This window comes from Nicotiana tabacum, chromosome 22 (genome assembly GCF_000715075.1).
Source record: "Nicotiana tabacum cultivar K326 chromosome 22, ASM71507v2, whole genome shotgun sequence".
In the NCBI taxonomy this organism is placed as follows: Eukaryota; Viridiplantae; Streptophyta; class Magnoliopsida; order Solanales; family Solanaceae; genus Nicotiana; species Nicotiana tabacum.
In genome coordinates, this window is record NC_134101.1 from 159392125 (window position 1) to 159406593 (window position 14469).

Genomic DNA, 14469 nt, shown 5'->3' on the forward strand with positions numbered 1-14469 from the left:
ACCGACCATGCAGAACTATAGTGTCTTTTGATTGGCTAAAAGCAAACTTACACTTGCCACCACAAAGTAATTCTATTTCTATTATTGTCTGGAGTGTTAATTTTATTGATTCACCGTCTAAATGGGTGAGATCGTGATTACTTATTCTCTTCTGTTATTTCAGTGAATGTTGAATGCGGTGAGTTTCATTGTTTTCTATACATTAATCATCTGGAAGAGTCACATAGATTGAGTGCCATGTATCTGGCTATTTTGGCTGCTTTTTTGGTTAGCTACACACTTGGTTTGATGCTTTGAACTTTCTGTAGTGTAATCTGGTCATATCTTCATTAGAAGATGCAGAAGTTGTTTGTTTGCTGTCGAAAGCATGTAAAGGATTCATAATTTTCTGGCCTTTCCTTGATTTATTATTGATCAGGAATTCTTTTGATTCATGAAATGGGCACAAGAAGAATATATAAGATAATTTCTGCTCTATAATGTTTGTGCCTTTCGCTTAGATTTTTCATTTTCCCCTACACTTCAGTGACATACCTGTGTGTTCTCTTCTTCTATTGCAGTGAAAGAAGAGACCAAAGTGTTGATTGTGGCAACAGTTGCCTGGGGATTACGGAAATGTTCTCGGGCTATTATGCTAGTATTAATATTCCTTATTGCAACAAAACCTGGATTCATCCATGCTGTGTATAGTAAGTAGTATCAGACAGTCTGGTTTGACTATTGATGCATCTCATATAGTGTAATGGAACAAAAAGGAGTTTGAACTAGATGCATATGTGGTGCATGATCTGGTGCAAGGTCATAATTGATTGTTTCTATTGTTTCAGTGGTATTCTTTTTTGTTTATCTTCTGAGCCACGATATCAATGAAAAGATGCGCCAGTCTTTAATCCTTCTATGCGAGGCTCATTTTGCCATCCTGTATATTCTTCAGCTTAATCTGATCTCTAAAACACTGGAACGTGAAAGCTCATTGAGTATGGTGATCCTATCTCAGTTGGGTATGTATTCTTTTGATTTGCATGGTCTTGATTTCCTCTACAGGATGAATCGTTAACTCATTTCTCTTTGCTCTTGCACCTTTTCTTTCTTAATTGAATTTGCTTTTTCTTCATTCTTTGATGCATCCTTCCAAACTCCTGTAGGTCTCCTCCAAAGTGATAGCTATTGGGACTTCCTCGAAATAGCGGTGCTTGCATGCTTCTGTGCAGTTCATAACCATGGCTTTGATGTGTTATTCTCATTTTCAGCCATTGTACAGCATACACCCTGTCCTCCTGTGGGATTTAGCATTTTAAAAGCTGGGTTGAACAAATCAGTCCTGTTGTCTGTTTATGCCTCTTCCAGCAGTAGAGACCATGATCATGATCATTCACATGGTATGATTTTCTCTCCGCTAATTCGTTTATGGTTGTGTGTTTTTAATGTGCAAGGAAGAAATTAAATCATCGGTCACTGCATATTCAATTCAGATGTGCTTTCTCATGGTCTAGTAACCTTCTGATGAATACTTGTGTGCAGCAGATAGATGTCATTGGAAGACAAATTGACTGATTTTCTTTTGGAACTTCAAGTAATACTCCCTCTGTCCCAAATTATGTGTCATGCTTTACTTGTTAGTCTGTCTCGAAAAGAATATCATACTTCCTTATTTAGAAACAATCTAACTTAAAACTTCCTACTTTACCCTGAATGAGATGATTTGTAGCCACACAAATATCTATGACTCATTGTAGATCATAAATTTCAAAAGTTTTTCCTTCTTTCTTGAACTCCGTGCCGAATCAAACACCGCCACGTAAAATGCGACGGAAGGAGTAGCAATGTATACTCATGAAATTATCTTGTTTAGTGTTGGGATATTGTCATTGTATGAATTCTGATGTATTAAACGTAATTGGTCCTACACTACCGTCTCATCCTAATGTTGTTGATTTCCTTGCAGAAAAAAGGATAGCTTCATACCTCAGTGCCATAGGGAAGAAATTTTTGTCTGTATATAGATCATTTGGAACCTATATAGCTTTTGTGACCATTCTTATCACTGTGTATCTGGTGAAACCCAACTACATATCTTTTGGGTACATCTTCCTTCTTCTCCTCTGGATCATTGGAAGACAACTAGTCGAGAAGACAAAAAGACGCCTATGGTATCCATTAAAACTCTATGGAATTTTAGTGTTTGTTCTCATCTATAGTTTGAGCATTTTCCCAACTTTTGAGGCCTGGATGTCCAGAAATTTTGATATTCAGTTGTACCTTGGCTATGACCATGAAGCATCACTATTGGAAAATGTATGGCAGTCTCTTGCAATTGTAATTGTAATGCAAATGTATAGCTATGAAAGGCGACAAAGCAAATACATCCATTCGGAAGATCCTGGTCCATCACAATTTGGAATATTTGGTTTCGTCAGACGGTTTCTCATTTGGCACAGTCAAAAAATTTTGTTCGTTGCACTGTTTTATGCGTCTTTATCTCCAATAAGTGCATTTGGGCTTTTCTATCTTCTGGGTCTTGTCCTCTGTTCAACCCTGCCAAAAGCTTCCCGAATACCATCCAAGCTGTTCTTGATTTACACTGGACTTATAGTGGCCACTGAATATCTGTTTCAGATGTGGGGTAAAGAGGCTGGGATGTTTCCTGGTCAAAAGCATTATGCTTTATCTCTTATCTTGGGCCTTGAGGTATATAGACCAAGCTTTTGGGGACTTGAAGCAGGTTTGAGGGCTAAAGTGCTGGTGATTGCTGCATGTACACTTCAGTATAATGTTTTCCATTGGTTGGAAAAGATGCCAACTTCTCTTTTAAATGGCACTAGATCTGGGGAACCTTGTCCACTGTTTGTCTCAGAAGAAGATATATTGCCTTTAGTTTCCGATGGGGAAAACAAGCCAGCTGCAAACTCCAGTGGATTGTCTACACAAGGGATGCGGGCAACAAGCAAGTCATGGCCATACTTTGGCCAGAATATCCATCAATCATCTCATGACGTGTCCTCTACAACAGGAGTCTCTGATGATAGCAGTAGAAGAAAATATTCTTTTGGTTCCATCTGGGGAAGCAGAAAGGAGAGTCATAAATGGAATAAGAAGCTTGTTCTTGCACTGAGAAAAGAAAGACTTGAAATGCAGAAGGCTACCTTGAAAATTTATTTGAAGTTTTGGGTGGAGAATATGTTCAACCTCTTTGGGCTTGAGATCAATATGGTTGGACTGCTTCTCGCCAGCTTTGCTTTACTTAATGCTGTCTCCTTGCTCTACATTGCTTTGCTAGCTGCTTGTGTTCTTCTGAGACGGCGAATCATTCGTAAAGTTTGGCCGATTTTTGTATTTTTGTTTACTTTGATTCTTCTGCTGGAGTACTTTGCCATGTGGAAGAGCTTGATGCCTTTAAATAAGCACCTACCAAATCAGTCCGTGCATTGTCATGATTGCTGGAGCAGCTCGGATGCATATTTTGATTATTGTAAAAAGTGTTGGCTTGGTATGATTCTTTCAGTAGTATTTGGCATTGCATTTTTCAGCCACATCTGATTTTTCTTTTACCTCCATGCATTATCCCTATGTTCTAAAATGTTCCTGTTTTTTTTTTCTAATGATAAGGTAGCAATAAAGTTATTGATGTATGGGAATAAACCTGCATACAAGTACCAAAAAGTAGAGAACCTACAAAGAAATACGATTCCTTATAAAAGACACCGAATAATCTTCTATACACATTGGAACCTCATTGGTGTACCAAAAAAACTAAGAAAAACACATTACGTAGGAGATTCTCTCCTTTTTGGTATTCTATTTGTATACGGGATAGTTTCCCATTATTAATAAAATTATTTACCTTATCGAGAAAAAAAATTCCAGAACCTATCCATTTTGGATTTGAATTTCACTAACTTGGAGAACAAATAGTTGAGATGAACAAACAGTTGAACAAATTATTGACATGTTTACTGGAACAAAATATCCTTTTTTTTTGCGTATTGTTTTAACTATCTACTTTCAGATCTAACGCCTGTAGCTGGTAGTTCTGGATGTTTTGCCGAAAACCTTTTTGTCGTACTTGCTGAGCTGCTTTTGACTTTTCCTTGTGACAGGGCTTACTGTTGATGACCCTCGAATGCTGATCAGTTATTATGTGGTCTTCATGCTTGCATGTTTCAAGCTCCATGCTGATCGCACATCCAGTTTATCAGGGTCATTTACGTACCGTCAGATGGTCTCACAGCGCAAGAATTCTTTTGTGTGGCGAGATCTATCATTTGAAACCAAAAGCATGTGGACCTTTCTGGACTACTTGAGGCTGTACTGCTATTGTCATCTTCTGGATCTTGTACTTGCTTTGATTCTGATAACAGGTACCCTCGAGTATGATATTCTGCATCTTGGATATCTTGGCTTTGCTCTGATCTTCTTTCGAATGAGGCTTACGATTTTGAAAAAGAAAAATAAGATATTCAAGTATCTTCGCATTTACAATTTTGCTGTTATAGTTCTCTCTCTGGCCTACCAGTCTCCATTTATTGGTGATTTCAATGCGGGAAAATGTGAAACAATAGATTACATTTATGAGATGATTGGATTCTACAAATATGATTATGGCTTTCGAATTACCTCGAGATCAGCTTTGGTCGAGATCATTATTTTTGTGCTTGTCGCACTGCAATCATACATGTTCTCTTCCCCAGAATTTGATTATGTGTTCCGTTATCTTGAGGCGGAACAAATTGGTGCTGTTGTACGCGAGCAAGAGAAGAAAGCTGCCTGGAAGACTGCGCAGTTACAGCACATTCGTGAATCTGAGGAGAAGAAACGCCAGCGAAATTTGCAAGTGGAGAAGATGAAATCAGAGATGCTCAACCTACAAATACAGCTTCATAGTACTGAAGCAAATTCTGCTGCCACTCGTGGTGACACTTCTCCTGCTAGTGAGGGTTTAAGGAGGAGGAAGAATCTTTCACATCCGAACTTAGAGGAAAGACACCCAGATAAACTGGAGATAAATGTTAATTCAGACCCTGTGTTTTCTCATGATTTCCCTGAATCTCCAAGTAGTGCCAGGGCAGAAAGCCCTTTGGCGACAGAACTAATGAATCACCCGATGGTAGCTTCTATATGTGAGATAAGTGAAATTGAAGAAGATGCAGGTCATAATACTTTGAACCCGGATAAAGAAAACAAAAGAAAAGGCCAATCCAAGGATAACCCTTTGGTTTCTGCAGTACAGTTGATTGGTGATGGTGTTTCTCAAGTACAGTCCATCGGAAATCAGGCTGTAAGCAATATTGTGAGCTTTCTGAACATTCCACAAGATGATTCTGATTCTAATGGGACCTCAACTGCTGGGGATGGAATATCTTATGAGAGAGAGGGTGAAAATGCTACACACACTCATCTGGATCGTTCTTCTTCTCTGCAATCTGATAGGAGTAGAACGTCTGAAACAGCAAGTTTGCAAATTGGGAGAATCTTCCATCACATATGGTCCCAGATGCGTTCAAATAATGATGTTGTATGCTATTGTTGCTTTCTTCTCGTCTTCCTTTGGAATTTCAGTTTGCTTTCTATGGTGTACCTGGCAGCTCTCTTTTTATATGCTCTTTGTGTGAATACTGGGCCAAGTTACATCTTTTGGGTCGTCATGCTAATCTACACAGAGATATACATTTTAGTCCAGTATCTTTATCAAATAGTTATTCAGCACTGTGGTTTCAGCATCCAGTCAACTACTCTTCAAGAGTTGGGTTTTCCTACAAAACGGATAACATCTGCTTTTGTAATAAGCTCGCTGCCGTTATTTCTGGTCTACTTGTTTACCCTCTTACAGAGCTCTATAACAGCAAAAGATGGTGAATGGTTTTCTCTAGGATACAGTAATTGGAAAAGGAGACTCTTGGACCCAAAGGAGGACCTCGTGGCATCTGGGTGGAGTGAGAAGGCGAACAAGCTCTTCCTTCCCATAAAAAATATGGTGAAAATGGTGATTAGAGGCTGTTGTAGGTATTGGAAATCACTAACACAGGAGGCAGAATCGCCACCGTACTTTATCCAGTTGTCCATGGATGTCCACGTGTGGCCAGAGGATGGAATCCAACCGGAGAGGATTGAATCTGGAATAAATCAATTGCTAAGGCTTATGCATGATGATAGATGCAAAAACCAAAACCCCAGCCATTGTTCTTGTTCTAGTAGGGTCCAAATTCAAAGCATTGAAAAGAGTAGTGAAAATCCATACATCGCATTGGCTGTTTTCGAGGTGGTTTATGCCTGCCCATCGACAGAATGTACACCTGAACAGTTCAAGTCACTCACTCCAGCTGCTGACATAGCAAAAGAGATTCGTGGAGCACAAAGCATGGGTCTTGTTGAAGAAGTTGGATTTCCATACCCTATACTCTCCATCATAGGTGGGGGTAGAAGGGAAGTTGATCTTTATGCTTATATTTTTGGTGCTGATTTGAGTGTGTTCTTCTTGGTTGCTATTTTCTACCAATCTGTTATAAAAAACAAAAGCGAGTTTTTGGATGTTTCCCAACTTGAGGATCAGTTTCCCAAGGAGTTTGTATTTATGTTGATGGTAAGCATTCTTACATTTGTCTATTTCATGCGTTGCAGAAAAAAGATTATTAAAGATATTATCACTGCTGTGGGGAAAACCAGATGGGAATAGCCTTTCTTTAATCATGGAGAAAAGTTGTTTGACTGAACTGGTCAAAGCTTCCAATACTGACCAACTCATAAAGAATGTAGATCAGCTGTCCTCTATTTTTTTTTTTGCAGTATTTGTTTAGGTTTTATATACATATATTGGCAGAACTGCAATTCTGAAGGAATAGGCTAGTGATTCTTGTACTCCATTTTGATTAGCAGGATACTGTGTAGAAAGCTGCTATACACTGGCTGAAATAGTAATAAAGCATAATAATCGGCCGTCTCTGATTCTCTTCTATGACCTTTCTGCAGGCAATATTCTTCTTGATTGTGGTTGATCGCGTCATATACCTCTGTTCATTTGCCACAGGAAAAGTGATCTTTTACATTTTCAATCTCATTCTTTTTACATATGTCATCACGGAGTATGCTTGGAATATAGATGCACAGCAAAGTGCTGCTGGTTTAGCCCTCCGTGCAATATATCTAACTAAAGCAATATCTCTGGCATTGCAAGCCATACAAATTCAGTATGGTGTTCCACACAAGAGCACATTGTATCGCCAATTCCTCACCAGTAAAGTTACTCAAATCAATTATCTAGGCTACCGGCTATATCGTGCTCTCCCTTTCCTGTATGAATTGCGGTGTGTACTGGACTGGTCTTGCACTAAAACTTCATTGACAATGTATGACTGGCTGAAGGTGAGATCATCTATCAGCAATTCCTCCCCCCCTCCTCCCTCCCCCCCCCCCCCACCAAACAAAAAAAAAAAAGATTTAAAAAAGCTGGTTTAGCAAGTCTGTTTACGACAAGCCCTAATTAGATAACTGTCTATCTTGAGTTCTTGACTCGGTGTAAAGATGTCCAACTCATCTCTGCTTTGTTTAGCACCTAGAAGCAATAAAATTTTAAAGAAGTCCTTTTTCCCTGTTTTGGTTCTTCGAGTTAGAGAGCCGAGGGTCTATTTGAAACATCCTCTCTCCCTTCCCTGGGTAGGGATAAGGTCTGCATACACACTACCCTCCCCAAACCCCACTTGTGGGATTCCACTGTTTTTTTTGTTGTTGTTGGTTCTTCGACTTAGAAGGGTGAGCACATTTATCTTTAAAAAGAAGTGAGAAGGTGAGCATGGGGAAAAAATGAGGAAGACCCTTTCCTTTTCTAATCATAAATGTTTAAATTTCCTTCAAAACTCAAACAGAATCAATTTTTTTTTTGAGAAGGTATAGTTATTTCATAAATAAACTAGCACAAAGGGAGTGCTGTTACATCTGTACAATGTTTCTAGAAATCATAAGACAGCAAAATATACCCCATCTAATCCTGAAGGGCTTCTAACGTCTGTAGAACTGATTCAGCATCATTTAAGTGTTCCAATTTACACCATGAATAAAACAAAAGCATACAGACAGCTAAAAATAGGGCACAATGAAAGAAAAAGATTTATATAGGTGATATCTACTAGTTGGGAATAGGTTTTAGTCTTGCTAGAGAACGTCTAATATTATTATTATCCTTACTATTATTTATATATATTTAACTTATTTTTATTTGGTATGATGATGACATGAGTTGAGCTTAAATGGAGAAGTGAGGATTCATGTAGCCGACCTCAACTTGATTGGGACTGAGCCATAGTTGTTGTTGTTGTTGTTAGATGGAGTTTATTTCTTTCAGTCCATATAGTGATCCACCACCTCAACTTGTTCTGCCTTAGCCCTTTTCTGTACTAAATCTTAGTGTTCATCTATTGATCTAGGCATAACCCATTAGCCCATTTGCATTGAAAGAGAAGTGCCACAGTTGGATAGTAACTGGACAATGCAAAAACAGATGGCATATGTTCTCTGACTCTTTCCCACATTTGCTACTTATGAACATGCCTCTTTTTGTAGACTCTCGTGCATAACGCACACTTCTATACTCACTATCCAAGTAAAGAAAGCTACCTTATAAGGGACTATGTAATTTTCTTCCATTGCCAAGGGCCTTGTGGGTTCTCCTCCCTTGTAAGATCTCTGTGATATGAACTTATTGAAAACACGTCCCTGCTGTTAAGTAACCATCTAATTCAGTCCGCCGTGTTGGTAAATTGTTGGAATGTGCTCAAGTGGTTGAAAAATTCTGCACCCCTGTTAACTTCCAGTCGTTGAGATTTCTTCTGAAGTTGATATTCCATGTCCGATTCACTCTATTTGTTGCCAGAGATGCTGTATTATTGACAGCTCATAAGAATAAATCTGGAAACATAGACATCAAAGGCACATTTCCGACCTAAACGTCCTTCCAGAAGGATATGTTCTCCCCATTACTAGCCTCTCACCCTATTTTAGACCTAAAGCAAGGCCAACAAACTTCTCATCTTACTTTCTCTATCAGTTTGTCCTTTATTCCCTTCTCAGTTGGTTCTTTATGTCTACTTGTGGGCCCTTGGAAATACTTATAGGATTTATTTTTTTCACGTATGCTTGAATTCCATGATTAATCTGGGGTTGGTTACTTTTACCTGCTTATGTCTCACCTTATTGATGCTACTTCGATTGTTGAGGATTTTCTTCATGAGACTGATGTTTTGGCACTTTTTCTAGTTGGAAGACATAAATGCAAGCTTGTACCTTGTCAAATGTGATGCTGTTCTGAACAGAGCTACACATAAACCAGGAGACAAGCAGACTAAGATGACCAAATTCTGTAACGGAATATGTTTGTTCTTCATATTGATTTGTGTAATATGGGCTCCCATGCTGGTAAGTGTTTGTGAACTGTTCCTCAGATCTATGTGCTATACAATTGGCAACTCAAGATTTTCTTTCAGATAAAAGGAGCAAGTATTATCTATATCTTCATAGCCCTTCAATATTACCGAACAACTAGTAGAATTTGTCTTACTCAAAAGAATAAATTTCTTTTTGTTCTTTTCTCCCTCGTGCTGACACTGGGGCAGTTCCTGCATATGCTTTCCGTCCATCCTACTCACTGAGAAGAAGATTTTTTCACTGCGTCGAAAAGTTTCCCAACTACTTTGCTTTTTCTTGAATCTCTTCTTTTGTGTCTTGAAAATTAGGAGTTCCAATAGTATTCTATAGAATATTCATAATTATTTATCATGACAATTAGCAATATTAATTATTAGGAAACTTTTACTTTTGTATGTTAACAACCATTTTTAATAAGGGTGTGTTTGGAAAGACACCTTGGAATTGGATTCGGGTGTAAATACACGGTTTTGGCGTGTTTGTCTGGCCAAGTAATTACTTGGTCAGTATCGAAGTGTAATTGAGGGGGAGTTCTCTCTCTCTCTCTCTCTCTCTCTCCCTCTCTCTCTTTTTGAATTATCTGTAAGAAGGGAGTTCCTCTCTTCCTTTCTCATGCTCCTTTTTTCACATGGTATTAGAGCCTCTAAAATTTTGATAAAAGACTTATGTAGCTTCCGCCTGTTGTGGCAGCCCACCTGGACAAAAGTTTCTTTCTTTTCTGTTTTTACTATCTGAACCTCTTTTTGAGTGATTGTTCTGGCAATAACATGCCCCTTTCTAGTGACCATTTGGGCGGAATTATTTCTCTACCATTCTGGCGGCATTACGTCTCCTTTGAATGTCCATCTGGGGACTGCCTCTTTTGGTCATTCCTGTGAAAACTTTTCCAGCAACTTTTTGTGTCACCATTCTTGTCAGCTACTCCAATGATACCCTTGAGATTTCAGTAACTTTTCCTCTTTCTAGCGATTAAGAATAGTTCCTTCCATGCGCTTTTACTAATTTCATTGTCCAATTGCCTATGAATTTCTGGAGGACATAGTTCCAATTGCGTTTTCTCTGTTCCGGCAACACTATTCAGGCTACTGTTTACTAATTCACTAGCTTTTTAGAATTTTTTTTTCGCAAAATAATAGAACTTAAATTCGTTTCTCCACCATAAGCTTGAGGGGTTGTGTTGAAAATTAAGAGAATCATAAAAATTAGTGTGTATGATGTTCTTAATTGTTGTGTTATTGGTGAAAGTTGAAAAAGAATCATTAAGAATATTATGTGGAGTGCTCTTAATAGTTGTTTTATAATACTTAGAAATCTCAGTGATTAGGAAACTTTCCTTATTTTATATAACTCCCCACTTACCCACTCACCCTTCCCCTAATTGCTTGGGCCTCGCTCTCTTGGCTTGATATATAAGTTTGACTTCAATCGATGGTGGATTACTTTTTTGCTTTGAAAGGTCGGGACATCTCATATATGACATAAAGGAAGCAAGCTGTTTTTAAACTGTTCTTTTTTTTTTCCCCGGGAGCTCTAACTTGAAATGTATAACATGCTCATACTCATCCATTAGGGGAGGAGCCCTCTTGTGTGTTGCTAACAACCAATTTCATAAGAGTTCTCATCTTTTCTTTTTCTCTTTTTACATTAGGCTGTGTTGGTTTTAGACATATAGTTCCTTCCTGATGTTTTTTTTTGAATTGGTAACTATTGTATATATAATAAAAATCAGTACATAGGTTGCACTGAAAACCAAATTTACATAGAGAGAATTTATAGATATTCTAATTTGAGACCTAGCAGGATCCTAGTATGTCTATGATTGTCAATGTATCTTCTGTGTACATCTGTTTGCACCAAAAACAAAATAGAAGAATACAATTGAGTTTGATCTTCTGCAGTGAATTGCTTCTGTCTTCAAAACATCTAGTATTCCTTTCCCTCCAGACTGTCCACCAAATACATGTCGGAACGGTCCTCCATCTATCTCTGCTCGTTGCTTCAGCTCCAGCTTCCTCCCAGCTATAAATGACATCTTTAATCCTGTATGGCATTGACCAAGAAATACCCCTAAGACTAATAAAGATTTTCCATAGTTGGTCTGTAATCTTGCAGTGTAGAAACAAATGGTTGACAGTTTCTGCATTTTCCCCACACAGAAAACATCTTGAACACAGAGAAATTCCCCTTTTTATGAGATTATCCTGGGTTAAAACAGCCTCCTTTGCTAGTAGCCAAGTGAAGCAGGCTACCTTGTATGGAATCTTTATTTTCCATATATGTTTCCAAGGCCATGTGTCTACCTGTTGATTATCATGATTCAAAATCTTATATGCATCCTTCACACGGTAAATCCCTTTGTTGTGCCTCTTCCACCATATTGAATCCAAACCTTCCTGTAGTCCTGTGAATGCTTCCAGCTCTTTGTAGAGATCAGTTAATCTTGTTATCTCCCAGTCATTCAGCTGTCTTCTTAGAGCTATTTCCCATCCTTGACAACTCCTCATATCAGCGACTGTCTTATGCTGGTTTTGTGCTAAACCGAACATATCTGGGTATCTTTCCTTTAAGCTTCCCATTCCTAGCCAGTTATCATTCCAAAAAGATGTGTTCCTTTCGTTGTTCACTCTTATAGAGGAGTGATTCTTCATTATTGGCCAAAGTTCTCTGATGGATTTCCACACACTTACTCCATATGATGTACTGACTTTTTTTGACACCCAGTTGTTTTCTTCACCATACTTTGCTTTGATCACTTTGGCCCATAAAGATTGGGGTTCTTTAGAGTACTTCCATAATCATTTAATTCTAAGAGCCTTGCTTTGGTTCTTCAAATTCCTTATCCCTAATCCACCTTGTTTTTTATCCATTGTTAGTGTCTTCCACTTGACTAAATGGAAGACCTTTTTCTCCTTATTGCCTTGCCAGAGGAATGTTCTTCGGAGTTTGTCCAATCTCTGTAAAATGGCTGCTGGAATTGGGAACAAAGACATCATGTAAGTAGGTAGAGAGTCTAATACTGAGTTGATTAGAACTAGCCTACCCCCCAATGATAGGTACTGCGATTTCCATCTTGACAACTTCCTCTCACACTTTTCTATGACTGAATTCCAGATTTCTTTTGATTTGGATCTTGCACCAAGAGGCATCCCAAGGTAAACAGTTGGTAGGGACCCAACTTCTCCTCCCAATATCTGAGTCAGTTGCCCCATGTTATTAACTTCATTAATGGGAAAAATATTGCTCTTTCTCCAGTTAATGTGTAAACCTGATACTCCTTCAAATAAAACCAAAATGATCCTTAAGAATCTAAGTTGGTCTTTTCCAGCATCACAGAAGACTAGAGTATCATCAGCATATTGGAGATGTGTGATCTCTAGATTATTAGCCCCACTCCTATTTACCTCAAAGCCTTTAACCCATCCACTGACTTTAGTCGTTTTGATCATGTTGTTCAATCCTTCCATGGCTATGATGAATAGAAATGGAGATAAAGGATCACCTTGTCTGAGACCTCTGTGTGAGTGAAAATAACCTTTAGGACTTCCATTTATAAGAATGGAGAATTTCACAGTAGATATGCAAAATTTCATCCATCTAATCCATTTTTGCCCAAAACCCATTTGTTCTAACATTCTTAGTAGGAATCTCCAGTTCACATGATCATAGGCCTTCTCGATATCCAATTTGCATAAGATTCCAGGTTCTTTCTTTTTTATTCTTGAATCCACAGCTTCATTGGCAATCATGACTGCATCAATTATTTGTCTTCCTTTGATGAACGCCATTTGTTGAGCATCAACAAGTTTCCCAACCACCCTCTTAAGTCTTTCAGTTAAGACTTTTGAGAGCAGTTTGTAGAAGCTCCCTATCAGACTGATCGGTCTGAAATCTCTCAATTCTTTCGCACCTGTCTTCTTTGGAATCAATGCTATATATGTTGCATTGAAGCTTTTCTCGAACATCTCCTGTGAATGGAAGTTGTTAAAAGCCGCCATGATATCTTCCTTCAAAATGTCCCAACACTTTCTGAAAAAACCCATTGTGTATCCATCTGGACCTAGAGCCTTGTCACTTGCACACATCTTCAAACTGCTCAGCACTTCTTGTTCCTCAAAGTTACTCTGTAAAGACTCCCTTTCCGATTCAGAAATGCTTGGACTATTTTCGAAATTGACTGTTGGTCTCCACTGTTCAGGTTCTGTGTATAGCTCCTTGTAGAAATCAATAATCTCGTTCTCTATTCTTTCTGGATCCTCAATTACTTCATGTCGAATCATTATTTGGTCAATGTTGTTGTTTCTCTTGCGTGCATTTGCAGTCCGATGGAAAAATTTTGTATTCCTATCCCCTTCTTTGAGCCACAAAGCTCTTGATTTTTGTCTCCATGCAAATTCTTCATTCTTGAGTTGCACCTCAATCTCCATTAGAGTGGCTGCTTTCCTGACTGATTCCTCCTCTGTCAACGCTCTTAGTTGTTGCGTTGTCTCAAAATCTGCTAGTTGACTTAGCAATTTTGATTTCTGCAGTCCCAAATTGCCTTCGTAACTTCTGCTCCAACCTTTTAGCTTGCCCTTGAGAGCTTTTAACTTGCAAGCTAAAATGTAATCAGGTCTTCCTGAGAATTCAAAAGATCCCCACCACTCTCTAATTCTGTCCTCAAAACCTTCCACATTCAGCCACCAATTTTCAAACTTAAAGTATGATTTAGCTTGTTCCCACGCACCGCAGTCTAGAGCCACAGGTGAATGGTCCGAAATCAGCCTTTGTTGGATAGTTTGCTTGATGTTTCTGAACCTTACATCCCATTCTTCTGAAATGAGAAATCTATCAATTCTTGAAGCCGCTGTATGATTGTCCCCTTTGAACCAAGTATAGTTTCCTCCTTCAAGTCGAAGATCTATCAGCTCCATATCTTCTATAAAATCCGAAAACTCCACCATCGCTCTGGACCTCCTTGAGCATTCCCGTTTTTCAGAAGGGTACCTTGTAACGTTAAAATCGCCACAAACCGCCCAAGGACCTTCCATCAATCCCCTCACTGCACCAATTTCATTCCAT

The 14469-nt window shown here is 38.6% G+C and overlaps 1 protein-coding gene across 4 annotated transcripts in view; it reads left to right on the top strand.

Moving 5' to 3' along the window:
• Positions 1-14469, top strand: part of LOC107804676 (piezo-type mechanosensitive ion channel homolog) — a 37593-nt gene that overhangs the window by 18560 nt on the left and 4564 nt on the right. For 3 of the 4 annotated variants that reach the window (XM_075243472.1, XM_075243474.1, XM_075243475.1), the window contains 7 exons: positions 561-689; positions 828-1001; positions 1146-1379; positions 1946-3487; positions 4098-6577; positions 6964-7356; positions 9244-9402. In XM_075243472.1, the coding sequence (XP_075099573.1) occupies positions 561-689; positions 828-1001; positions 1146-1379; positions 1946-3487; positions 4098-6577; positions 6964-7356; positions 9244-9402 (5111 nt within the window). The remainder of the gene's footprint in view (positions 1-560; positions 690-827; positions 1002-1145; positions 1380-1945; positions 3488-4097; positions 6578-6963; positions 7357-9243; positions 9403-14469) is intronic. The other variant, XM_075243473.1, reaches the window with a different exon arrangement.